The sequence below is a fragment of the Cataglyphis hispanica genome, chromosome 22, assembly GCF_021464435.1.
Source record: "Cataglyphis hispanica isolate Lineage 1 chromosome 22, ULB_Chis1_1.0, whole genome shotgun sequence".
NCBI lineage: Eukaryota > Metazoa > Arthropoda > Insecta > Hymenoptera > Formicidae > Cataglyphis > Cataglyphis hispanica.
Window position 1 is genome coordinate 277,738 of NC_065975.1, and position 23,835 is coordinate 301,572.

Sequence of the window (23,835 nt, forward strand, 5' to 3'; positions counted from 1 at the left end):
CGCGCAAAAACACGAATTTGGAATTTGAACAATAGATTGTTTCTTTTCGCCGCGCGCCTAGTGAGTGATATAATTTATATATTATATATAAAATATATTCATATGTTTTTTTCTCTTGTATAAGTTCATATGTACAAGAGAACTAATAAGCAGAATAATTGAAAAAATAATTAGAAAAATAATCTTTACATCATTTTTTTTTTTTTAAATGATAAAATTTAAGAGATGAAGCAAGAAAAAATTAAATATATCGACCGGTGTTTAAGATAACCAGCAGAGATAAATCAGAAAGTTCTATGTCAACTGGCTAAGAAGCAGTGTGTCCAATTGAATGCCATCCCGCCATATTCAAAAGCGAGAAAATTTTCTAGATCTCAAAATATTGCTAGTTAAAATCATTGTAAAACTAGTTCTTCTATTGGGCCATGTTCCTATTCCCCATGATTTCCCCCACATGAATCCGGATGGGGAATATATGAAAAAGCGACCAATTACAGTCAAGATTCTAATGACGTAGTAAGAATGCTCGATTGATTGATTTGCTTTCGGACATAGCGATTGGCTATTAAATAGAGAGTTCCTAGAATTTTCTAGAGTTTCAATCAAGATTCTAAGTATTCCCTATCTGATAGCCAATCAATACGTCCAACAAACATTCTGTCGTATAAATGTAATATCAACCTAAGTTACGTCAAGCTGAGCAATTTGAATATTCTTCTTTTCTCTTTCTTTCTCTATTTCTCTCTCTCTCTCTTTCTCTCCCTCTTTGACAGTTCCTGATAGTTCCTAAGAAAAGATCTGACGACATTTATTGAAGAGTTTATTATCCTTCGTACATTTGACGTAAAAAGACATGTCACTGAACACTGCTCATACTAACGGCGGAGTTCTTCTCCACGCTGGCGAATGGTAAATCATACATTTTATAAATTATATGAAATTTACTTTAAGTGCAAAGTTATATATAATATTTTGTCTCGAATATTCTTGACATGACGTGTTGCAATACGCAATACCGCCATAGCCTTTAGCGACGATTAATTTATTATCAACGACCTTGTTCAATCAGCCTTACAATTACATGATCATGTAATTTAAATCGTTTAAGTAATCGTTTAACATATATATATTTCATATTTAACAAATCGTGCTTAAACTAATCGAATCAGTAAAATAAAACTACATAAATTTTTATATTACTGATTTTTAATTTATATGTAATGTAATTGTTTTCAGTATTATACTCTTCTGCGACAATGTTACTATGGAATTTCATGGACAGGAGCAGGCGGAATTCATTGGGAAGAAGCAAGGCAGATTATATTTGACGACACATAGAATGATTTTCAACTCTAAAGATCAAAAGGACAAAATGCAGTCGTTCAGCTTTCCATTTGTAACAGTGAGCGAAGTTGGATTGGAGCAACCAGTCTTTGGCGCCAACTATATAGGAGGCAAGTGTCGTGCACAACCAAATGGTAACTGGATTGGAGAATGCAAATTTAAGTTACGATTCAAGAGCGGAGGAGCAGTGGAATTTGCACAAGCTTTGCTGAGAGTTGCGTCAATGGGTGAGTTATAAATAAATATGTATTCTTCACATATCAGATAACAATAAGCTCAATAGCATTATCAGATGTACTGATAAGAAGAATTTATTAAAATATTAAATGTATTAATTTATCTTGTGATTTTTAGCTCAACGCAATGGCCCTTCCAACGAGGCGCCACCACCATATACACCTCCATTATCCGATTGGTATCCAGCACAACCTTCGGCTTATCAACCTCCACCGACTGGATATTATGGATGGATACCTCCGACCAACGTATTTCCCGATGTTCCACCAGGTAGTATTGACCCTTCAGTTTTCAATATTTATTTACTTTTATAAAAGAAATATTCTACACAATCTTAAATGTGTGCCTCCTTATTAATCATACTACCATTATTTTGAATGGCCACATTCTCTCTCATTATTTGATATTTCAAAATAATAATTAGAGTAATTTTTCTTTAATATTCTGATTTTTAAGCCATGCATATTATAAAAGATAATAGGTTTAATAATAGATTTATTTTTAATAATAGATTTTTATAATATATAACGGACTTGAGAAAGAGAGACAGAAAAAAATAGCCTTTTGAATTGCACAACTAATATAAAAAAAATAGATAAACAAAAAGCCTTATTTTGTCAAACATTTCAACTTTTTTCTAATAAATTTTTATTCGGAAATATGCTTTATCTGATATTACAATGTTTTGAAAAAAAAATCTTAAAAATTTGCGTTATTAATAAAACTATAAATAATACTTGTTAAACTGTTTTTTTTCTTTTCTAGGAAATACAGTCTTTATGACAGATAGTCCGCCACCGTATCCCGGTATACAACCGGGATATGGATATGCGAGCGGACCGCCGCATCAAGGAGGAACAGGTACGGGACAGCCAGGAGGATGGGCTAATCCGAATTACAACGGCCAGCCGATGTCTCAAGCAGGTGCGTATCCCGGCGGTTATGGACAACCGCCTTATGGCGGTTATTCACCTAACCCACCACCGTACTCGGCGTATCCGCAAAGCAACAATGCACAACCTGGATTTTATCAACAGCCAGGACCTTATCCATACCCACCTCCATACTAACGAATTGTAACAAAATGTAAATGTATATCTGTAAATTATATGCTTCTCGTTAAAATTATATATGAGAGATAGAGATTTTATGAAGAGAATATTAAATTAATATTATAAACGCTTTTCCTCGGAGACTCCAAAAATATTATGCCGAATATAAACAACGAGTTTTATCCGAATATTTTGTGTATGAACGCACAATAGCAATCGGAAGAATAAAAGAATATATTGGATATTCTTTGAGAACAATATTTGTGTTTGCAAAACACAGATTTTTATTTTTAATTACGCTATATCTTTTGCAATTCCATTGAATATAACAAACAATTATATTTATGTATTAATTTCATCAGATTATAATTATATAAGATATATTATCAATATATATATATATATATATATATATATATATATATATATACATATATATATACATATATATATATATATATATGTTATGTATAATTATATATAACATCTATAAATATATATATGTTTAATCTAATTATATAATATATATAATTATATATACACAATTATATATTATATATAAAGTAGTTTATATATATATATAACATTAAATATTGATTAAAGATAATTTTGCTGTTTTTATTCAAACCTATCAATTTGAGAGACTTCTTATTATTTCAAAATAACATGAAAAATTAAATGAGATTATTATTCAAAGAATTCTCAGAAAAGAAAAACGAAAATTGCCGGCAAATCTGTCATTGAACTTTGTATCGAATGTATTAAATAGCTAAAAAAATTAATGCAACAGTCTAACAAATTTAAGAGTTGTGCATATTAAGCAACGCGATTGCCTAACTTGTCCTTGCTCGATCTGAAATAGGATTGGCTTTCACTTTATTCAGTTAATATATCTCATAATTGTCAGTTCATAGTGCGAAACTTGCATAGATAGATATAGTAGAATTTCTGTGTTTTAATAAATTACTTCTTATTATGATACATTGTGAATTTTCCATATATTTTTTATATACGAATCAGTGCATAGACAAAGGTTTTTATTATTGTTATAAAGTTAACGATTTACATCTAATCTGATAAAAGTATGAAATAAAAATAGCGGTGAATGAAACGAATTTAAAAGTTTTTTGTTCAAAATTTGTCATCATAAAAGTTATATTATTATATGATACATTGTTAATAATTATTAAACACGTTTTTATATACATTAATTATATTAATTTTTACTAAACAACAATAGAAAAAACAGCAGTTAAACTTCCAAGAATACTTAAAATCATGCCAGAAAAAAATAAATTCAGTGCATCAAATAAAAATAATGTTTGTATGTATTTCATTAATAGTGATATTAATAGTGCTTAAAATATATGGATTATGCGAAATAATTTATTATCATTGCATCAAGCTTTAGTGACAGATTCGCCGGCAATTTTCGCTTTTTTTCAATAAAAATTTTTGTATGATAATATCATTTATCGCAATTTTTCAAATTTTTATATTAAATCTCTATACACAATTTATAAAACCATCAAAATAAATATATTTATTGTTATCTATTTGCATCTATTTTGCACCTTAAAACTTAATATGTGTAAAAAGCTGTCTACTTCCTTGGATAAAAAAAAAAAATTATTACGGGCATTTTATTAAGGAAAAAAATATTTTTAGTTCTGCAAAAAACTGTCATTAAAATTTAACAAATTTAATGCAACAACAAGATGTAATATATTATTAATTTGTATTTAAATTTTTTATTCGACATTATCCTTTTTTTATTCATCAGATGCAAAAGCCGCTGAAGCTGCGCAGAGCGCATATTACGATCCTAGTAGACCTCAATGCGCTTACGTTCCACCACCAGAATATTATGTAAGCAGCTTATATTTTTTCAAATACACATGTAAAATATATTTATAGTGGCAATCAAACATACATTTACAATTTTAATTTTTTTAAACGCACATAAATTATCTTTGTTCTGTTCCTTTAATACACAAAGCAAAACATCTCTCATCTTATTCTACTACTTATAATTTTCATTGTTTTTTTTTTCGCAAGAGAGAATTTTATCAAAAATGTATAAAATTAGAAAATATCGAAATTTTGATCATCGCTCTATTTATCTATTTATATCTACATTGAAAATATTTTCATTTTTTTTATATTTTTTATATAATTATATTTTATAATTAGGAAGATTTTGCACATATATATTATACTATAAAACAGTATATACTTGAAATCTCTCAATTTCGACGTATGTAATAAATTTTTTTCATCATTTCAGGAGAGTCCACCGGCTTATGCTAAGAAGTATCAGTGAATATATATACATTACATAAATAAATTATATAGTGCAATCGATATGCATTCCATCTTAGACGAATACTGTAGTATTGTTGTCGCGTATTTAATATTTTAGATATATATGCACTACGTTCGTTATGCAACAATTCTTGAATCGGAACGCATAGATTGATGAAGCCAAGATGAAGGCTGAAGATAAATGCTATCGTTCTTGTCGTTTCGACTATGCAATGTTAAAACACAAGCGTTATTCTGTAAGATATTTGTAATAATGCCACCTTGTATTAACGCAAGTATTTAAAATAATTTCTTATGTATATGTTATTTCTTGAAAACGATTGTATTGTTATATTTCACGCGAGTCTATATAATTACAAAATAAATGTTTACACGCATGTAAATATGTAAACTATTTGTACAATTGTGAATTCGTTATGAACACATGTATCTCTTTTCAATCTTTATTAAAAATTACAAAAATGCATAATATTGATAACACGATGCTACAAATATTGTAGTCGAATATAAAAACGAAATCCGAAGATCGATATATCGATCTTCGGAGAAATATATCTACATTATTTCTTTCATATTAACTAGAGAGAAAAAGAAGGGAAATTGATTTATTTACAATAGATAATTTATTATTATTTTTGGATTTTTTCGATGTAGCTAATTATTTAAAATGTATTCAAATATCTTTCTCTTCAATAATATTATTTTACTTCTTCTAATGACAGAAAAATGGCAAAACATTGCAGCATTAAATAATGAAATGGATACGCGAAATACGATATTATTATATCGTATTCAGTCTCTATATTTGCGAAACGATAAAAAAAACTAACTGTTTAGAATCCTATCCAAGCAGCATATATATTATATATATATATATATATATATATATATATATATATATATATATTATATATATATAAATACATATGATCTAAGAATAATGGATGTGTAAAACCGTTTCCTCCAAGTCTACCCATACTCAGAAGTGATTGTCAGACTAAGATTTCCATTTTCAATGTGAGTACTGTGATACCAAATCCTCGTATCCAGCAATACAACGTCCGCCACGTCAACGATAAATTGAAAAGACGTGCATTCGCTGTCGCATTCCGGCGTCGGAGCTACGTTCCATGTTTTACTACCTATTATCTGGGCTTGCCACATGAGTCTCGATATATAATCCAGCTGAAAAAAACAAGAAAGAAAGAATTGAAAATATTTATAAGCGTGTAATGTAATTTTTAAAAAGTTTATGTTTCTTTGAATAAAAAAACTCACGTGCATAACGGCACCCTCCTCGTAGCCCATGAAGATATAGTTGCTGCACGGAATTTCCGCATCGTCCGGCAGAAAATGAGGTACGCTGTAGAACCGCTTCATGGCATCCAAAATTTGTGGATGACAGTTTTTCCAGCCAACATACCAGGGATCTTCGCCCTCTCGATGCAGCGCTCGCGCTTCGCTCATCGCAAACACCTCGCGAAGATTCGCGAAGTCGCTCTTGAAACGTAGAAATTGGCATTCCTCCTCCACCGATTCATATGCACCCTCGATACGATCGTACAAATTCCGAAAGAATTCCAAAGTGTACGTGTCACGCGCGGGCCAGTCGCGGGCCGCATCTTTTATTATTATAGGCCGAGATGCATAAGAATAAGAGCGAAATTCTTCCCTGGTCAAGTTGGGCAGAATTAATGGTGCTTTAATATCGCGGCAATAATCGCAATTCGATATCGATCTCGTGAATTCCCATACGAAATAATTATTCGGCAGCAGGCATCGAGTCTCTTGGAATGTCTTAATTATATTACAGTATTTATTAAATAAGCCGCATAGAAGAGGCACGAATAGTATTACCAATATTTTCTTCGTGAAGCAACGATTTTTCGCACTTTTTGCATTATTGATTGTCATAGTGATGGATTTTAAATCATTCATCGTAGCTCCATATTGGATATAATTTTCAGTTAATTTAAGAAAGGTTTTTCGCACGAATTCTACGTTATTCTCTGTCACTGCCATTCTGTATGCGTGTGTCATGAAAATTTAAATCATACTCTCGATCAATCTTTCGTTTCGTTTTTATAAAGAGCTGTTCTTAGCTTTCACGGGTTTAATGGTAATATTACGATTAGCCATTCTTCATACTGCTGATATTGTATGTCTCTACTTACGCTTATCATTTCTTCCTGAGCGCAAATACGTATATTTGTATTATATATGAATCATTGCTTTATTTAGAACTTGACGTGAACTGTCTGTTTACATTGTACCAAAAGATTATGAAATTAAATTATAAGTTCAAATTTATCTCCGAATATAATTGTTTTGCCGCGTTATTTGTCACAGCGATTTCTTATGCACGGAGATAGATCATGTGATTCATCATAAAACGCTAACAAAAATAATAATAATAATAATATATATTATTATTTATAATTTATGAATCACATGATTTATCTCCATATATATAAGAATCGTATCGTGACATATACGTACAGAATGTTTCTAAAGTGACTATCTATTTTACAAAATAAAAGGAATTATAAAAAACATTTTTAAGACATCAAAAATATATACCTTATAGATATAATTTAATTATAAGTTTCTACGTGGCGATCATCAAAGTTTTACAGATCAAAGCAATCAATGTTCACAAAAACATACAAGCAATTGAACTTTTAAAATACATGAATTTAATAATGATACCACACACATTATACCAGCGTATAATAATTTTTAAAATACCTCTCTAATTTCACCAAAATATAGATAGTCACTTTAGAAACACTCTATACGTAAATATATATATAGAGCAAAGACAGAGATTATAAGTGATTGATAAAACACTGTCAAGTAATATATACGATATAATACAGCTCATATAATTGAGCGCAACATTTTGCTCGACCTTGAGCTACATACGCGCGACTGCGAGAGGTGCAAAACTGCTCTATTGATTATACAGGAGAAGACTTTTATCATCCGGTTGGTGGGGATCTCTCCTTCCAACGACATTCACATCTGCTTTGCGAATGGAAGCTGCAGCTTAAGTACTTTAACAAGATGTTTCCTGCGTAGCGTGTTCAACAGATGTGTTCTTCCATCTCTAGTAGAAAAATAGCTTGTAAGCGCGTGATGTGTGTCCGCGCGCAAACACATAATATAATATATATATATATATATATATATATATATATATATATATATACATACATACATGCACATTTCAAAATATTTTTCATATAAAGGAGAAAAACATACCAAGTCATTTTATGCCAACTTTACAGTAGAGCATTTTTAAAGTTGCGTACTTTAAATAAGCCTTGATAATAATTTGTTATTTTATTTTGAAGCACATAAAATAATCTTGATAATAGTAATATAACTCACTTAGTATGCAATTTTATTAATAACTTAACATATATTCTTATAAAAAATCAAAAATTTCCTTATATATTGGTGTAACTAAACGTTCTCTTTCACTGTTCTCTCACCGCTTTTTTCTTTGAGCTAAGCGGGTTCTTTATCTATATATGATAGAATAATCTACTTCATCAGAGCTATCAACAGTGTTATCCCAAAAAGATGAAAAATAGACTTGATACGTTTTTCCCTTGGATCCTTCATGTAGGATCGATAAGATAATTTATGCAATTTATAGTTATTCTGTTATTACTTGAATTTAATCGGGTCTAGAATTGTGATTAAAAAAATGAAGAATCATTAAAAAACAAAGTCTCAGAAGTATTTATTTTATCAAATCACACAACGTAATGTACAAGTCCCATTCAAACCTTCGACTATTTCGAAGTAAATCTCTCTCTCTCTCTTTCTTCGACGCAAATCTTTCTTAGACAGTTATTAATTGTATGTATAAATTATCGCAAATTTTGATTTTTATCTTCAAGCAGTTATTTATAATTATTCCCTTAAATAAACGGTTATAAAACCTAACATACACAATATTAAAGAACATACAGTTTTTCTTATTTAATTTTTATAGATCACGGCATAGTAATGAAGTCGGTCTGATCTTTTTTTTACACTTGTTACTCTTTGCTAGGCCAATCATAAAATAGCTCTAAATGGATTTTTTTTTAATTTTATTATAAACGTGAAATATTCGTTGTTACTCTGTTGTCAAGTTAATATGATAAACGACATGTAAATTTTAATATCCATTTTTCTTATTCACGAGGACACATTTGATCAATGATGAAATAATAAGCGCTTTAGCTTATATTATAAAAAAAAGAAATATATACAGGGTATTCTAAATCTGCATCACCATCTGGCAGATTCATTGGTCATTTGGAGATGAAAATTCTAACACGAAATATCAAAATTATATTAATTCTTAAATGGGGAAGCGTTTAAAGTTGATCAATAGGATTATACAACATTCGCATTTTTAGACAAAGTAATAAAAATGTTATTATATGTTTGCGTTAATGATAAAAGAGTTATGCAATTTCGAATTTTTAAATGATTGTTACCTTTCAGGATCCTTATTCGTATAATCTTTTTATATTATTTTCGAACTCAGCCTCAAAGTTTGTACAGATTTCCATTACACTCTACATATATAGTGTATCGGAAATCGTGGTACAAGCAAAGTGAAAATAATTCGTCATGCAAAATCATAAACGGAATGAAATTTTTGTATATAAGACTTCGCTTTTTTGAAAAAATTTGTGTACGTCTTTAATTTTGAAATTACAATTTTGAAAAAATCCGTCAAATATGCACTTGAATAACAACGAGAGTTGGCTTAATGGGTTACATTACAATTATTTCTATTCATATTTATAAACAATTATTGCATTATAAGTTATTACATTATTTACAAATATGAACAGAAATAATAATGAGATCAGTCGATTTTCATTGTTATTCAAATACGCATGTACTCAATGGATCCTAGATTAAGTAGATTTTTTTGAAAACAAAGCTTTATATGAAAAAATTTTGTTTTAAATTTTCAATTTGTATTTGTAAAAAATCATCTTTATTTCGCTTGTGTGTATACTAAGATTTTTATATTACCCTGTATATAAAATCTTCAAAACTCAGAAAAAAATTTATGTATATGTGTATATATATATATATATATATATATATATATATATATATATATATATATATATATTGTTGCAAAAATGATAAAAGAAATAAAATTATTAAAGCTTAACATGTATCAAAAGTAGACCTCATACAGTCTTTGAATTATGTAGAGGTGTGTATACAAATATCATCGCATTAAATTATTCACATGCATGCACATACACACACAAACTGAGCAAATTATATAAAAATAAATGAGCAATAATAATTGAATCATAGATTGCATAAGTAATAATTGATTCAAAAAATTGCTTATAAATGTACTATTGTATCTCTTTTGCTACATTTTCATATCAGAAAGCACTATAAAAATTTAATCACATTTTTATGCAACTTTTCAACACAAATGATAGAAAAATATTATTTATTATACTTTTATTTAAAAATATTACCATTATACTTTTCAGAAAAATAATTACGATTTATTGGAGATGCATATATATATATGCATCTCCAATATGTGCGTGTGTATATTTATATATATACACACACAAAATACACATCTTTTGTAGCAAAAGAGTTAATGAAGTTAATATATCAATAAAAATTAATATTTTAATTCAATCATAATTTTTATATCATAATATTCACATCAAAATAACATTTTTATTTCATAATAGTTTTATCAATCTTACACATGCACACTCACACACACATTATCTATTTTTACAAATTTAGAATAAAATTTGCAAATTTCAAAAAATCTATAGATACGACACTTTGATAAAATAAAAACAAAGAATTTAATCATATATTCAAAGACGCATATAATATTATCACAACACATTATTATGGAAGTTCCACTAATCACAGTTCTCATGTAAAAGACTGTCTAACTTACATTCAGCTGTGTAGAAAATTCAGAGTACACTTAAATCTTGGCTATGAAAATATAAAACATTGGCATATATAGTATGATTACATTTTTTCTCCCAATAAATCAAAACTTACTGTCACTTAAATTATTTTCTTAGCAAGGTAGACTATGTTTATTGGATATTCTCGATGAATATAATGCAACTCAAAATAAATTATATTACTTACTGTTAAAAATGTGTGTGACTAGCTGACAGTTTTTATGTCAATGGAACAGCAGCATTTGTATCAATGTTTACAATTGATTTAATTTTGCTTTCACAGAAATTGAAATTTCCAGCAAATCAATCAGAAATAACACCACTTGCCAAGAATAGCATCTTTAATAGCAGATATGTACTGTGCCGGGACCCAATATATCCAGTATCTTGATGCTTCTGTAGTGCCTAATTGTATTGCCTAAATTTTAAAGATTATTATTATTAGATTAAGCCTTGAGACAATAAGATCATTAAATTTGCAATATAATAGTAAACCTAATATAAGCTCAATATATGTACCATAATATGATATTCGGGATGATCATGAATAGGTTCACTATGAACACCTTTTATTGAATTCATAGGTATTTTGTCTGTTCTTTCTTTTGTACCAATCCAAAGTTGATCTTGCTCCAATTTAAATGTTAATCTAACTTTCCCTCCAGACTTGTTTAACATTCCAGCTAATGGAAATTCTGGTAAAGGTTCCTATATATATATATATATATATGTATATCATTAGTTGGAATCAGTTGTAGTAAGTTTCATTGTATATATATAATAGACTTTATTGAAATTATACTACCTTGCTATCTAGTATTCCCGGCATCACATCTTCTGGAATACCTTTATCTAAGACTTTCCTGTGCACTTTCTGTTGTGAAAGAGGTTCTTTGCTCACCGAAGAAACAGCTTCATCGATGAGATCTTGTTTTGTTGGAATTGATATAGCTAATACGTCATCTAACTTAGATCCAACTATCATGACTTTGGCACCTTAGATATTATTATAAGAAAAGATTAAAGAACAATATTATAACAAAAAATAAATGCTTTATACAATTCTAAGATATAGCTTAAAAATTACCTTTTGTTATTCCCAAATTCCTAAGAGTCTGATCATCTTTGGCTAATCCCTTAAACATAACCTTCTGCATTGCCTGCGGTACTGAGATAATTTTCTGCAAATGTGTTTTCAATTCGGCAACTGTACCATCTAAAGAAAAATTCACGCTAATCTTCTGTTTGTTATAAATCACTGTAAAATTTATATTCTCCGTGGGCGGTTCTTGCAAGGCAGTTGCTGTTGTATCCTGTGATTCACTGATGTTGTTTTCCTGCTCTGTTGTAAGTTTCTTTGTGTCTGTTCCCAAATTTTCTATGGATTTTGGATTTGACGCGAGCTCCGAACATGGGGACGAGTTGCAACAACTGTTATTGTCGTCGTTCTTTACTGTATCTGGAGAGATAAGAAATTCTTCAAAATTGCAAATCTCTGTTTCACAAGAACTCTTAGTAAATAATAATTATTTTTCAAATCAATTAAATTATATTAATCAAAATCGAAATAATGCGATATTTGTTGCAAACTTTTTTTTTTAGATAGAAATCATGAAAAGTTATATTGAAAAGTTTCGAATTGTATCTGCTCTTGAAAAAATATATATATATTTCAGCATTCAAAAAAGCAAAAAAAAAACATACATTGCTGCATTAGGGAATCGATAATCATCTACAAATATTATACACTAAGGAACTTTCGATAAAAATAAGTATAGAAAAGGAGAGAGAGAGAGAGAGAGAGAGAGTAAAAGAGGGAGAGAGAGAGAGAAACAAGTCATAAAATCATCTGACACATGCAAACACACAATAATACGTTTTAACAGAATATCGTGAAGCATCTAATTTGCTAATTTTGTTTCTTACACGATTAGAAGGAAAGACGGTGAAAAAGAAGCTGAAGGACGAAAAACTTTTATGAGAAAGCACATGAAAAATAAACAGGATTTAGCAACGTACCAACGTACTCCATGTTGAACTGTGTTTGGTTAGCCAATCAAAATTATCATAGAGAGCGTTGCTCATCGTGATATCTACGATATCTGTGACGTATACTTTCCAGAATGACTTTCGAATTTTTGAATCCATATATTTCTCTCCACCGACGAAACGTAGCATAAAATCTACGTCCTAGTAATAGAGAGAGAAAGAGAGAGAGAGAGAGAGAGAGAGAGAGAGAGAAAGAAAAACAGATATTTTTATAAAAAGATTTATATATAAGATCATATAATTTCTAAATATATCACATAAGTTTCAAAAGTGACAATAATGGTCACGAGTCATAGGGTCTATTCTTTCTCTAGCTGAACTGGCTGAAAACGTATAGTTTACGTTACGTACATTATAGATTTTCAGTACTGGCAAATAATATCGGAACGCCATTGTCATTGTAACCAAAAATTATAACTTTCGATTGATCACTATTTTTTTCTCCCTATTCCATATATCCAATTGCGTAACAGATATTGGCCTAGCTTATCTGTATTTTTTCTAGGAAGTTAAAAATCTTCCAGGAAACTTCCTAGGAACTATAAATTAAAAAATGAAAATTCGATTAATCAAAACAAAATAAACTAAAATTTCATTATCCTGATTGGTCGTATTTTAATCTTTAACATATAGTCTTGTGATTGGCTATCACGATCACGTGTCGCCGCATGCGTATATGTACAATAAAAGCACGAGGAAATATTTTACTAACCCAAATTGATCTTTCACTTCGCATATTTCTGCTAGAGAAGAACAATGGTGAGTTCTGCGTTTCTTTGTGATGTATCCATTTATTTCGTTGAGCATCGTGTAATTTTATATGTGAGAATGCTTAAGAATCAAATTTTCATGCTCTGATTTTATTTTGTATATATTTCAGTCAGCACATAAAACATTTATCATCAAGCGAAAGCTTGCGAAAAAGTTGAAGCAAAACAGACCGATTCCGCAATGGGTGAGAATGCGTACTGGTAATACTATCCGGTAAGTTTAAACTATTAATTACTTCAAAACTATTATATCTCATGTTAATTGTATATATATATATATATATAAAAATTGAAAGATTTTTTCATTAGATATTTAATTTATACATTAAATATTTCTTCTGATAATAGTATAATTTTATTTGAATCATGGAGATTTGTGAATAAATTAAAGAGATGTAATTTTATAAAATTTTGGATTGTATTTTTTTTTGTTCGATGTTATCTTTGCATAGTTAGTATTGATTTTTCTCATTTGTCTTTGATGCGAACAAACTATCAATATCATAATTTATGAATGTAATTTTATTGTAATGTAAATTTTTTAAAGTTATATTCTTTCTCTCTTTCTAATGTTGAATATTATAAAGACATTATTATATTAAAAATTCTCGATTTTGACAAATATTAAAAATTTATAAGCTGTTATTTTTTTCACATGTAATTTTGTTTTCAGATACAATGCTAAGAGGCGTCACTGGAGGAGAACTAAATTGAAATTGTAAAACCATATGATGGAAATATACATAATATTATTATTATAATAATATAATGTATGACAATGTATGAAAAATAAAGATAAATTTAAGGATAATCATGCACATATGAACCTCAAAAAAAATACTTGTCATAATTTTCAATATCTGTGACAGTGCAAATAAAATTAAACTATTAAAATATAAAACTGGTGGTATATATTTTTGATATATATATTTGCTATATATATTTATATATTATTTTGTCAAAATATTTATAAAGAATTATATATTTTACGCATATGCATCTGCTTTAACCAATTTTCTAACAATTCTTGACCACTTTTAGGATATGGCAAATAGTAATGTTTAGGTGGTGGTCCTTCCTCCAAACGTACAAAGTAATGACAATATCTATAATGAATAGTTCCCTTGCGACCTTTAGCATGACGGCGTAAACCTTTTATTACTATACCTTTATTACTGAATGATTCTGCTGTAAAAGTATAAGTTTCTTTATTATCAAATTAAAATACTTAATATATGTATAAGTATATAACAAAACTCAATAAATATCAATTTAATTAATAGTCATTAATTAATATTTTTTTATATATACTTACCAACCCACAAATTACTCTTAAACTCAACATTATGATTTTCTACGGCTAAACGTTGAGCTTCCAATATAACTTCTTTAGCAATTTCAGCACCTTTCATATGCAGAAAGCTCAACTGTTTTACAGCTTCGTCTACAGACATTCCTCGCACAAAACTAGCAACGTACCACATTTTTTTAGGACTGTATTTTATATTGGCTTTCATGTGGCATACATACTGAAAAAAAAACAAATAATGGTAAATCTGCAATAAGAATGATAAAGAAACAATTACTTCATATTATGTATAATAGAACAGACTTACAGCAGGCCTTCTTTCTTCATTTGGCTTTTGAGGTGGAAAAATAGTCTTGTTATAATCAAGAAAATGTGTCGGACTCTGATATTTAGACAATTTCTTTCTGCATATTGAAGAAAGATGGAAACTGCATGTTGGTAGATTTAATATCTTTATTGTGCTTGGTAATATATCCACTCTATTTGTAGCAAATTTACCATAAAATGCTAGATGTCTCACGCACTGACGAATACTCTGCATTTTCTATAAATGTACATTTTTATATAACAATAGAAATCGATAAAACTTTAAATATTACAAAGTTAAATAGAAGATGGATTGAAATACAAGCCAAGTTACAAATACTTCTTAAAAATTAATTGTTAAAATGTTCTATAAATTCAAATAAATATTAAATAAATTTAAATATAAATAAATAGATATTTATAAATCTGTATATCTATATAAAATAAAAAAGAAATATATAACCTAACGATCAATTATATTATTTTTACTATACGCACGCACATGTACTATACAGATAAAAATATTCTTATAGAGAAAATTTTCGATTTGTTCAATTTGAATATATCAGATGGATATTAATTGCCTTTGTTCCATAAATTAATGATGCACAGTTTTAATATTTAGCTTTGATCACGATGCATTGACACTAGTGAACTAGTATCTAGTGAATGTGTACGCGCATGCGCACTCTCTTTCATTTTCTTCATTAACAGCATTCGATTTATATATTTGCTTCCGCAAAATAAATGTTGAAAAAGTTTTTTCTTAATAGTTACATATGAAATGAAACATATTATGATATTTAAAATGACAAGAAAATAAAATAAAGCTTTTGATAGTTTATAAAAATTTTAATTACATTTTTTTATATAGTAATAAAGTAAAATCAAAATTATATGAAATACAAAAGGTTATATATAAACAATTTGCAATAGTTATGTAATATAACTAATTATATAAAATAAAAATATTTATATTTATATGTATAATATTTACTTATATTTACAATTTCTCCGTAAGTTCGGGTACAGCTTTAAATAAGTCTGCGACTAATCCATAATCTGCTACTTGAAAAATAGGAGCTTCTGGATCCTTGTTGATTGCTACAATCGTTTTGGAATCCTTCATGCCGGCAAGATGTTGAATTGCACCCGAAATTCCAACTGCTATATATAGATTCTGAAACCATAATCATAAGACTTTTTACATATATGCAAAGAGATAAACTTTTTTCTAAAATGAGATTCTGCAAAATTAAATTTACTTACCGGTGCAACGATTTTCCCCGTCTGTCCTACTTGCAGATCATTTGGCACAAATCCTGCATCAACTGCAGCACGAGAGGCTCCTACTGCTGCATTGAGTTTATCTGCCAGTGCGTATAATAATTTGAAATTTTCACCAGATTTCATTCCGCGTCCGCCAGAAATTACAACTTTAGCAGATGTTAACTCTGGTCTGTCAGATTTACTAAGCTCTTGTTTAATGTATTGCACTTGATTAGAAGTATAATCACTAGTAGGAAGATTTTCGCATTTAGCATCACCACCTTCCAAAGGTAGTGGTTCGAAAGAGGTGCTTCTTACAGATATCACTTTCACATTGTCTTTAGATTTAAGAGTTTGAATAGCATTACCAGCATATATAGTGCGTACAAAAATATCTGATGTTTTTATGTCAATAATATCACTTATTGGAGATACATCTAATTTGGCTGCAACCTAAAATTATATTATACAGATTAATAACATATAAATAGATCAATACAAAATAAAATATAAATATATGTAGTTAAAACATAATACATGTTTGGAAATATGTGTTGTGCATTTACCCTGGGAAGCAACGCTTTGCCAAACGCGCTCGCACCAGCTAATATATGTGTGAATTTATGTTCATTATACAATTTAAGTATAAGCGGTGTCAATGACTCTGCAGTAAATCCTTTAAATGCATCACTGTCTGCAAGAAGGACTTTGGACACACCCCCGGCCTTACATGCGCTTTGTGCGACTGTATCACATTTTGTGCCAGCAATCAGCACAGTTACATCGCCACCGATTTTTTTGGCAGCTGTCAATGTGTTACAAGTGATTGGTAATAAATTTTCGTTATTATGTTCTGCAATAACCAAGGTAGACTCATAACGTATCAATGAGCCAAACTGTAAGTAAATGACACATATGTTTAAAATATTTAAATTCTATCACATATATTTCATATATCACAAATAAATAAAATTAGAAAAGACACTTAAAGTTTAATTTTCGTCATTTAAAAGTTTAAGTTTCAATCAACAAGCATTTTAAAAATTGGAAGATAATTGCAAAATTCACAATATGTTTATAATATAGTTCACTATTGAGTTAATATTAAACAAATATGAATAGTAAAATGTTTTATGTTTCTTGCTAAAATTTAATACAATGAAATGCAATGGGTATCAGAATTAGAATGAATTTTTAAGATCATAATCATCAGAGAATGCAAGAGATAAGAATTTGAATCAAAATAAATGAAACAAATGAGTAACGAGAACACGTTAAAAAAAAACTGCTCACTTTTTTAACAGTCCGTAATGTTCTGGTACATGCGAACAACATTTTGTTATAGAAATTTGATTTCTCTTCTTGCTTTTAATGTATATTAGACAGTAGAAAAAAAAATGTTTTATAATCTCGGTGACGATAGAGTCCAAAGTCCTAGCAGCTGTATCAGAGATAATTAAGTGGGGATTTTTACGTAGGCATATACGATAAATTCAAGACAAATTACAAAACATATTATATTTATTAAAATTATATAATTTAGACAAATATATATTTGAAAAAGTTGTATTTATTATATTTGATAATTATTTGTGTAGCATTTATATATAAATACCATAAGATCTCTTTTCCTTCTTCGTTATTCAATCCGTTTCCGTCGGTAGATAACATTCAAAAGTTCTATAATTCTATATCCATATCAGATATGTGTTATATATTTTTTTATTGATTGATTAAGATTCTTTTTAAAAATGATGAAAACAATTTTTTTATTTAACTTTTATATATATTTTATCAATAATTAAAATAATTATTTGTTTTTTTCCTCTTTAAATAATAAAATATAGAATATAAAAAATAAAATTATATTAATTTCTTTTTTAGGCAAATGAAGTTGAAATATATATTTTGGTGGTTTAAAATATCTATATATCTATATACTTTTATATATATATATATATATATATATATATATATATATATATATATAATTATTTATATATACAATTAGAAAAAAATTCTATACAATTTTTCCTTATATTATCTTCTTATTCTATTATTATATTGTGACTAGAGAAATGCGATTCATTTTTAACATAATTTTATTCATTTTATCAGTTTTTATTAATAAAAAATTTAATTGTCATTAGATTACAAATATCTCTTTATCGTCGTTTCCTGCCACCAACTTTTTTGTGTAAGTCTCGTTGTCCTTTTCCTGCTTTTGGTTTTTTGGCGTCTTTGCCTCGTTTCAATAAATCTTTCTTTTTTTTGTTTTTATTTGTTGCAGGTTGTTTTCTCCTATAACATAAACAAAATTAATTATTATAAACATTAGTACTCATATATGCACAATTTATCATGTCACGCGATTTTCTGCCATTTTCAAATATATGTAAATATATTGTAAATATATAATCTAAAAATAGAGAAAAATAGAATTTGTTTTTTTATGATCAATTTTTTCACTCTCTTGTTTCAATAAGCCGATTAAGGCTCTTATTTACTATATAGATATGTTTATATATAAGTGTTGTATGTGTATTGTTATATGTATATGTGTTTGTATTTATTAAAATTATTAATATATCTGTATAAATAAAAATTTACACTGCAGTAGTTCCTGTTAAATAATTTTCATGGAGAACTTTTGTCTTCTTTGTTAATAAGCTATCAACTAAGTTTTTATTTTGGTTTTTCTCTTCAACAATATTTAATGGAGGTGCTTTTCTTTTCCTTTTCATTCCCGGTACTTCCTTGGCAATACCCTTTGCATCCTTCTCTTTCGGTAGCCTACAGCAATATTATATTATTTTGAGAAAAGAATTAGAGAAAATAAGTTATAAGATATAAAGATCATACTTAGCCTGGAATTTTCCAACAGATGCAGTCGATGTACGTGCTATAGTTAGAGCTTCAGAAAGCTGTTTAGAATTTTGAAAGTGATCTTTAGTGGGTAGACCGACTCTTGGCAGTTTTATATTTCTTGATTTCGCTATATTGCGAAGCCTTTGAAATTCATTTTTGGACTGTCTTTCTTTTTTAGCTATTTTAGCTTTAGAAAATGGATCATCGGTTGGATCATCATTATTTTTGGCTTCTATCAACCATTTCTTCTGTTTCAGAGCATTTGCTCGTCTATAACCATATCTAGGTATCCATTTCTTAAAAAAAAGTTTAGATCAAATAAATTAAAAACTATATATTATATTGTAGATTTCAAAATTATATAATTATATAAAGATATCTTAGAAGGCAATTTCTTATGACTGATCCTACATATATAATTAAATTATTAAATATAATGGAATAGTTTTAAATCAGAATAAATCTCTTACTTTTAATTCTTCGTCCCATTTCAGTTTGGTTTTTCCCTTATTCTTGACTTGTATTCCCTTCTGTTTAGCAAACTGTTGCCATTTTGTCAAAGGTTTGGATTTTGGAATAACGCGTGAGCGTGGCAATACATATTCAGGCTTGGGCAATGTAGCCATTATAACATCATTTGTCCGTTCTATCGGCAGTTCCCAGATTTTATTAATCAGTAGCTGCACATTGTCTCTTGTCAAATCTTTTAAATATGAATCTGGTTTCAATCTATAAAATATAAGCATGGATTCAACAATAATAATAAGTTATTATAAATTATAACTTATTTATTAAATTATTAATTATAATAATTTAATAAATTATAAAGTTACTTGAGAGTCTTCATATCCAAGGTATTATAATCGGATGCAAGTAAAGTTCCCAAATCAATGTCAAGCTCCACATCTTTATGTACTGATGTAGATTTACATGGGTCTGCCTTTCCTTGTTCGTTTTCTAAAATTGACTTGACAAGATCCATTATAAATAATTACAGTGTAATCTCATATGTGACCCAGCATAACCACTTCTTCTTTTTTGAACCAACGTAACCACGTGTAAGAGATTTTACTTTCTCCCTTTCTCGCAAACGTGATCAAATATCACAGCAAAATAAATGATTAGTAGTCTACAGGAGCATTTTTATGAATCATTTCGTTACGTTCCAAAATTTATCTTTTGGAGTAGAGCAACGTTTGATTCACCAATCAGAAGAAAAGAAACAAACATTTCGAAGTAAAGTTTTCTTAAAGTTTTGGTAATCTTGATACAATTATTTCTCTAAGTTGGTACTATTGATTATTATCCGTTCATTTGGCAACACTGATTAGGGTTTCTAGATTGTTCTAACAGCCATCAATTTTGATGTTTTGTAATTGTTGTTCTATGAGATTTATTCTATAACGAGCATATTTCATTGTAAATAATCATATAATTAGCATATAGTATAGTAAATATACTTAAATATATGATTATATAGCGATCTCCAAAAATTAGCCATGGTAAGTTTTAAGAATGCGTCATATGATATAGCAAGTGTATATCATCCGGCTTTTTCTTCTACGTTTTTTATTATATTAAATACAATCAAATGTATTTTTAATTTTAGTTATTCTATTCCTTCTTTAAGTCTTTGATCGGAAAAGACGTAGTTGTTGAATTAAAAAATGATCTCAGGTAAAGTATATATATTATACAGTAGTAAAATAAAATTGCAAATCGCAATAATAAACCACTGACTTGTCTTTTTTTGTTTTAGTATCTGTGGAACATTATATTCCGTTGATCAATACCTGAACATAAAATTGGCTGACATTAGTGTTACAGATTCTGAAAAATATCCTCATATGGTACATATAAAATTGATTTTTTTACATGTTATTCAAGTAGTTATTAAAATTATCAGTATAACATGTATAACCAAATATAACTAAATTACATTAAATTTCAGTTATCGGTAAAAAATTGTTTTATCCGTGGATCTGTGGTGCGATATGTACAACTTCCAGTAGACGAAGTGGATATCCATCTTTTAACTGAAGCAGCACGCAGAGAAGCAATGAATGCTCAAGCAAGATAGTTATGGTTATATTAAGTATCATTTATGTGAAAATCTTTTTTTCTTTTCTCTTTTATTATGCATACATGTTTTACATTCTATAAAAAGTAAGATACAAAATTATTTAATATTTTTCACACAATTTTGGAAAATATGAATAATAATGTATTATTCGACACAACTTTAATATATATATATATCTTTGTTCAACTTCAAACTTTATAAATCTTAATATAAATCATTATTCAAAATTAAATTTCTTTATAAATACCTATTTTAAAAGCTTTAAAGCTTTAATGTATATTTAATATAATTGATTACATTTATTTCTTCGTTTGTGTGTTATACTTTATAAAAATAATTAGCATATAATCAGGATAATATATATTTATCTTATTATTTCCAGTTTGATAAGGTCATATCATACCAGATATATTTTCCCTTTATCTCTGTATTTTCTGGTAATAAAGCACAGTAAACAGGTGCTAGAGCTCCTTCATCTGGTGTCAAAGGTCCTTTATGGCTAGTCATATCTGTATCTACATAACCAGGATGTACTGCATTCACTGCAATATCTTCTCGGGAATCCGCATTAAACATAAATTGATGAATACCAGCTAAAGCAGATACTCCGATTTTACTTGCCACATATGCTGAATTTGACCAACCAGCTTGTACATGTGTATTAGATTTTGCAGCGCTAGAAATGAGGAAATATATATATATAAAAATGCAAATATATAAATTTTAAAAGGTTTTTTTGAACATATAAATTTTTATATATAAATGATTGAAATTATATAATTACTTGACAAATTCATGCATAATTTTATCTAATTCTGCTTCAGTCAAATTTGGATCAGATAATCTCTCTTTCAATGTATTGCCAGTAATGTTGCAAAGACGTCCAGCACTACTGGAAACATGAACCACTCGAGCATGTGGTCTAAGTAATGGATAAAGCGCAGTACATACTCTACGTAAGCCGAAATAATTTACTCGTATTGTTTCTTCAGCTTGAATCCCAAAAGGTTCTGTTGCATCAGTCTATAAAATATAATTAAATATTAAAATATATACCTATTATTTATTAGTTTTATAAACTTTATCAAGTTTAAATATTTTAATTACTTTAAATGCTATGGCAGCATTGTTAATTAGTATATCCAAACCATCGTATGTATTTTTCAAGTAATCTCGGAATTTTGTAACGCTCTCGTCATCGGTGATATCCAATTGATGGAATTTCGGCTTCAAACCTTGCTTTTCCAACTCACTGACAGCATTTAAGCCGCGAGTGATATTGCGAGCCGTTAAGTAAACATTCCCGTCGAATTGTTGACAGAGGGACTTGACAATTGCGAAGCCGATACCTTTGTTTCCACCTGTTACCTAAAAATGAAAAAAAAATGAAATAATGTGCAAATTGCAAATTTTTAAGTTTATGAAAATTTCTGTTGAAAGTAATTAATAATAGACACATGCAAAGAATCTTTATTATTTATTTTGCAATTATTGTGTCTAATTACGTACCACAGCCACACGTCTCATTGTGTTTCTCACGCAATATTTGGTAAAATAGAAACGATTTTACGATTTGAAACTGCTATTCACTGTTTTGATGATATAATTATAATGATATGACTCTTACGAGCATGACAGTACAAATTTATACGAAGTTTTTTCGTGATTAAATTATCAGTTAATTGTCAATAGTTTGATGTGATATAAAGGCCTATTCACAATCCACATGGCCACAAATAAGTGAGCGAGATAGCATCATTTGCTGCGTATTGGAGTAATAAAAACTAGCGCATGCGTATAGTTATACAAAGTTAAATCAAGTCACCAACGAGATATTATTGAGCAATAAAAGTCCTATGATCAATAGAGAGACCATGAGACCAACAAAATTTTTACTATATCAAGCGACACGGTAGCGTCATGACGTCTTTGAAAATACTATATGCATATATAATATCTCATATAATAAGGTAACAAGAATTTAACATTTTAAGTATAAATGATCAAAATGTGCGATATTAGATCGTAGAATATTGTCTAAATATTTAAAAAATTAATAATTATGAATATTTTTCAAAATAATCTTTCTGATCAAAGTTACTGACAAAATAGAAATAAATGGTTATCTTTTTTAATAATATCTTATTACACTCTTATAAAATTGTAATGAGTATGATAATATTATATCACTGATTCACAGTTTTTTTTATCATTTCATTATTTAGATTGACTTTAGTGC

At 28.4% G+C, this 23,835-nt stretch overlaps 9 protein-coding genes across 13 annotated transcripts; 3 read left to right on the top strand and 6 right to left on the bottom strand.

Moving 5' to 3' along the window:
• Positions 1–741: 741 nt before the first annotated feature.
• On the top strand, positions 742–5,349 carry LOC126857623 (WW domain-binding protein 2). Of its 2 annotated transcripts, XM_050607257.1 has the most exons (6): positions 742–909; positions 1,237–1,571; positions 1,699–1,851; positions 2,347–2,505; positions 4,417–4,502; positions 4,921–5,349. In XM_050607257.1, exons 1-6 carry the CDS (start codon positions 854–856, stop codon positions 4,954–4,956), a joined length of 825 nt encoding a protein of 274 aa, XP_050463214.1. In that variant the 5' UTR covers positions 742–853; the 3' UTR covers positions 4,957–5,349. The 2 variants fall into 2 exon arrangements, with proteins under 2 accessions (XP_050463214.1, XP_050463213.1); XM_050607256.1 differs by lacking the exons at positions 4,417–4,502; positions 4,921–5,349 and having other exon boundaries at positions 2,347–2,987.
• Positions 5,350–5,841: 492 nt separating this feature from the next.
• Positions 5,842–8,113, bottom strand: LOC126857613 (uncharacterized). 2 transcript variants are annotated; one of them, XM_050607238.1, is made up of 3 exons: positions 7,870–8,113; positions 6,237–7,216; positions 5,842–6,143 (listed from the first exon to the last, which is right to left on the bottom strand). In XM_050607238.1, the coding sequence occupies exons 2-3, from the start codon at positions 6,996–6,998 to the stop codon at positions 5,928–5,930; spliced, it is 978 nt and encodes a 325-aa protein (XP_050463195.1). In that variant the 5' UTR covers positions 6,999–7,216; positions 7,870–8,113; the 3' UTR covers positions 5,842–5,927. The 2 variants fall into 2 exon arrangements, with proteins under 2 accessions (XP_050463195.1, XP_050463197.1); XM_050607240.1 differs by having other exon boundaries at positions 6,237–6,981; positions 7,133–8,113.
• A 2,525-nt stretch (positions 8,114–10,638) lies between these two features.
• LOC126857620 (ubiquitin domain-containing protein UBFD1-like) lies at positions 10,639–13,116 on the bottom strand. 2 transcript variants are annotated; one of them, XR_007688528.1, is made up of 6 exons: positions 12,962–13,116; positions 12,030–12,401; positions 11,748–11,938; positions 11,462–11,650; positions 11,130–11,360; positions 10,639–10,967 (listed from the first exon to the last, which is right to left on the bottom strand). XR_007688528.1 is itself a non-coding variant. In XM_050607251.1 (5 exons), the coding sequence occupies exons 1-5, from the start codon at positions 12,972–12,974 to the stop codon at positions 11,250–11,252; spliced, it is 876 nt and encodes a 291-aa protein (XP_050463208.1). In that variant the 5' UTR covers positions 12,975–13,116; the 3' UTR covers positions 10,639–11,249. The 2 variants fall into 2 exon arrangements, 1 of the variants encoding a protein (XP_050463208.1); XM_050607251.1 differs by having other exon boundaries at positions 10,639–11,360.
• A 528-nt stretch (positions 13,117–13,644) lies between these two features.
• On the top strand, positions 13,645–14,572 carry LOC126857655 (60S ribosomal protein L39). Its single transcript, XM_050607303.1, has 3 exons — positions 13,645–13,750; positions 13,872–13,975; positions 14,435–14,572. Exons 1-3 carry the CDS (start codon positions 13,748–13,750, stop codon positions 14,481–14,483), a joined length of 156 nt encoding a protein of 51 aa, XP_050463260.1. The 5' UTR covers positions 13,645–13,747; the 3' UTR covers positions 14,484–14,572.
• A 77-nt stretch (positions 14,573–14,649) lies between these two features.
• Positions 14,650–16,042, bottom strand: LOC126857638 (39S ribosomal protein L22, mitochondrial). The gene is made up of 4 exons (XM_050607281.1): positions 15,875–16,042; positions 15,378–15,614; positions 15,077–15,290; positions 14,650–14,949 (listed from the first exon to the last, which is right to left on the bottom strand). The coding sequence occupies exons 1-4, from the start codon at positions 15,878–15,880 to the stop codon at positions 14,729–14,731; spliced, it is 678 nt and encodes a 225-aa protein (XP_050463238.1). The 5' UTR covers positions 15,881–16,042; the 3' UTR covers positions 14,650–14,728.
• On the bottom strand, positions 15,475–18,277 carry LOC126857611 (electron transfer flavoprotein subunit alpha, mitochondrial). 2 transcript variants are annotated; one of them, XM_050607236.1, is made up of 6 exons: positions 18,261–18,277; positions 17,939–18,086; positions 17,212–17,541; positions 16,646–17,098; positions 16,374–16,556; positions 15,475–15,614 (listed from the first exon to the last, which is right to left on the bottom strand). In XM_050607236.1, exons 2-5 carry the CDS (start codon positions 17,978–17,980, stop codon positions 16,380–16,382), a joined length of 1,002 nt encoding a protein of 333 aa, XP_050463193.1. In that variant the 5' UTR covers positions 17,981–18,086; positions 18,261–18,277; the 3' UTR covers positions 15,475–15,614; positions 16,374–16,379. The 2 variants fall into 2 exon arrangements, with proteins under 2 accessions (XP_050463193.1, XP_050463192.1); XM_050607235.1 differs by lacking the exon at positions 15,475–15,614 and having other exon boundaries at positions 16,208–16,556.
• A 334-nt stretch (positions 18,278–18,611) lies between these two features.
• Positions 18,612–20,721, bottom strand: LOC126857607 (ribosome biogenesis regulatory protein homolog). Its single transcript, XM_050607232.1, has 5 exons — positions 20,347–20,721; positions 19,984–20,242; positions 19,508–19,809; positions 19,256–19,438; positions 18,612–18,946 (listed from the first exon to the last, which is right to left on the bottom strand). The coding sequence occupies exons 1-5, from the start codon at positions 20,493–20,495 to the stop codon at positions 18,811–18,813; spliced, it is 1,029 nt and encodes a 342-aa protein (XP_050463189.1). The 5' UTR covers positions 20,496–20,721; the 3' UTR covers positions 18,612–18,810.
• A 138-nt stretch (positions 20,722–20,859) lies between these two features.
• LOC126857653 (U6 snRNA-associated Sm-like protein LSm2) lies at positions 20,860–21,828 on the top strand. Its single transcript, XM_050607301.1, has 4 exons — positions 20,860–21,015; positions 21,123–21,190; positions 21,273–21,363; positions 21,465–21,828. The coding sequence occupies exons 1-4, from the start codon at positions 21,013–21,015 to the stop codon at positions 21,591–21,593; spliced, it is 291 nt and encodes a 96-aa protein (XP_050463258.1). The 5' UTR covers positions 20,860–21,012; the 3' UTR covers positions 21,594–21,828.
• An 82-nt stretch (positions 21,829–21,910) lies between these two features.
• LOC126857627 (carbonyl reductase [NADPH] 1-like) lies at positions 21,911–23,334 on the bottom strand. Its single transcript, XM_050607262.1, has 4 exons — positions 23,106–23,334; positions 22,704–22,964; positions 22,381–22,619; positions 21,911–22,272 (listed from the first exon to the last, which is right to left on the bottom strand). Exons 1-4 carry the CDS (start codon positions 23,121–23,123, stop codon positions 21,969–21,971), a joined length of 822 nt encoding a protein of 273 aa, XP_050463219.1. The 5' UTR covers positions 23,124–23,334; the 3' UTR covers positions 21,911–21,968.
• Between the last annotated feature and the right edge of the window lie 501 nt (positions 23,335–23,835).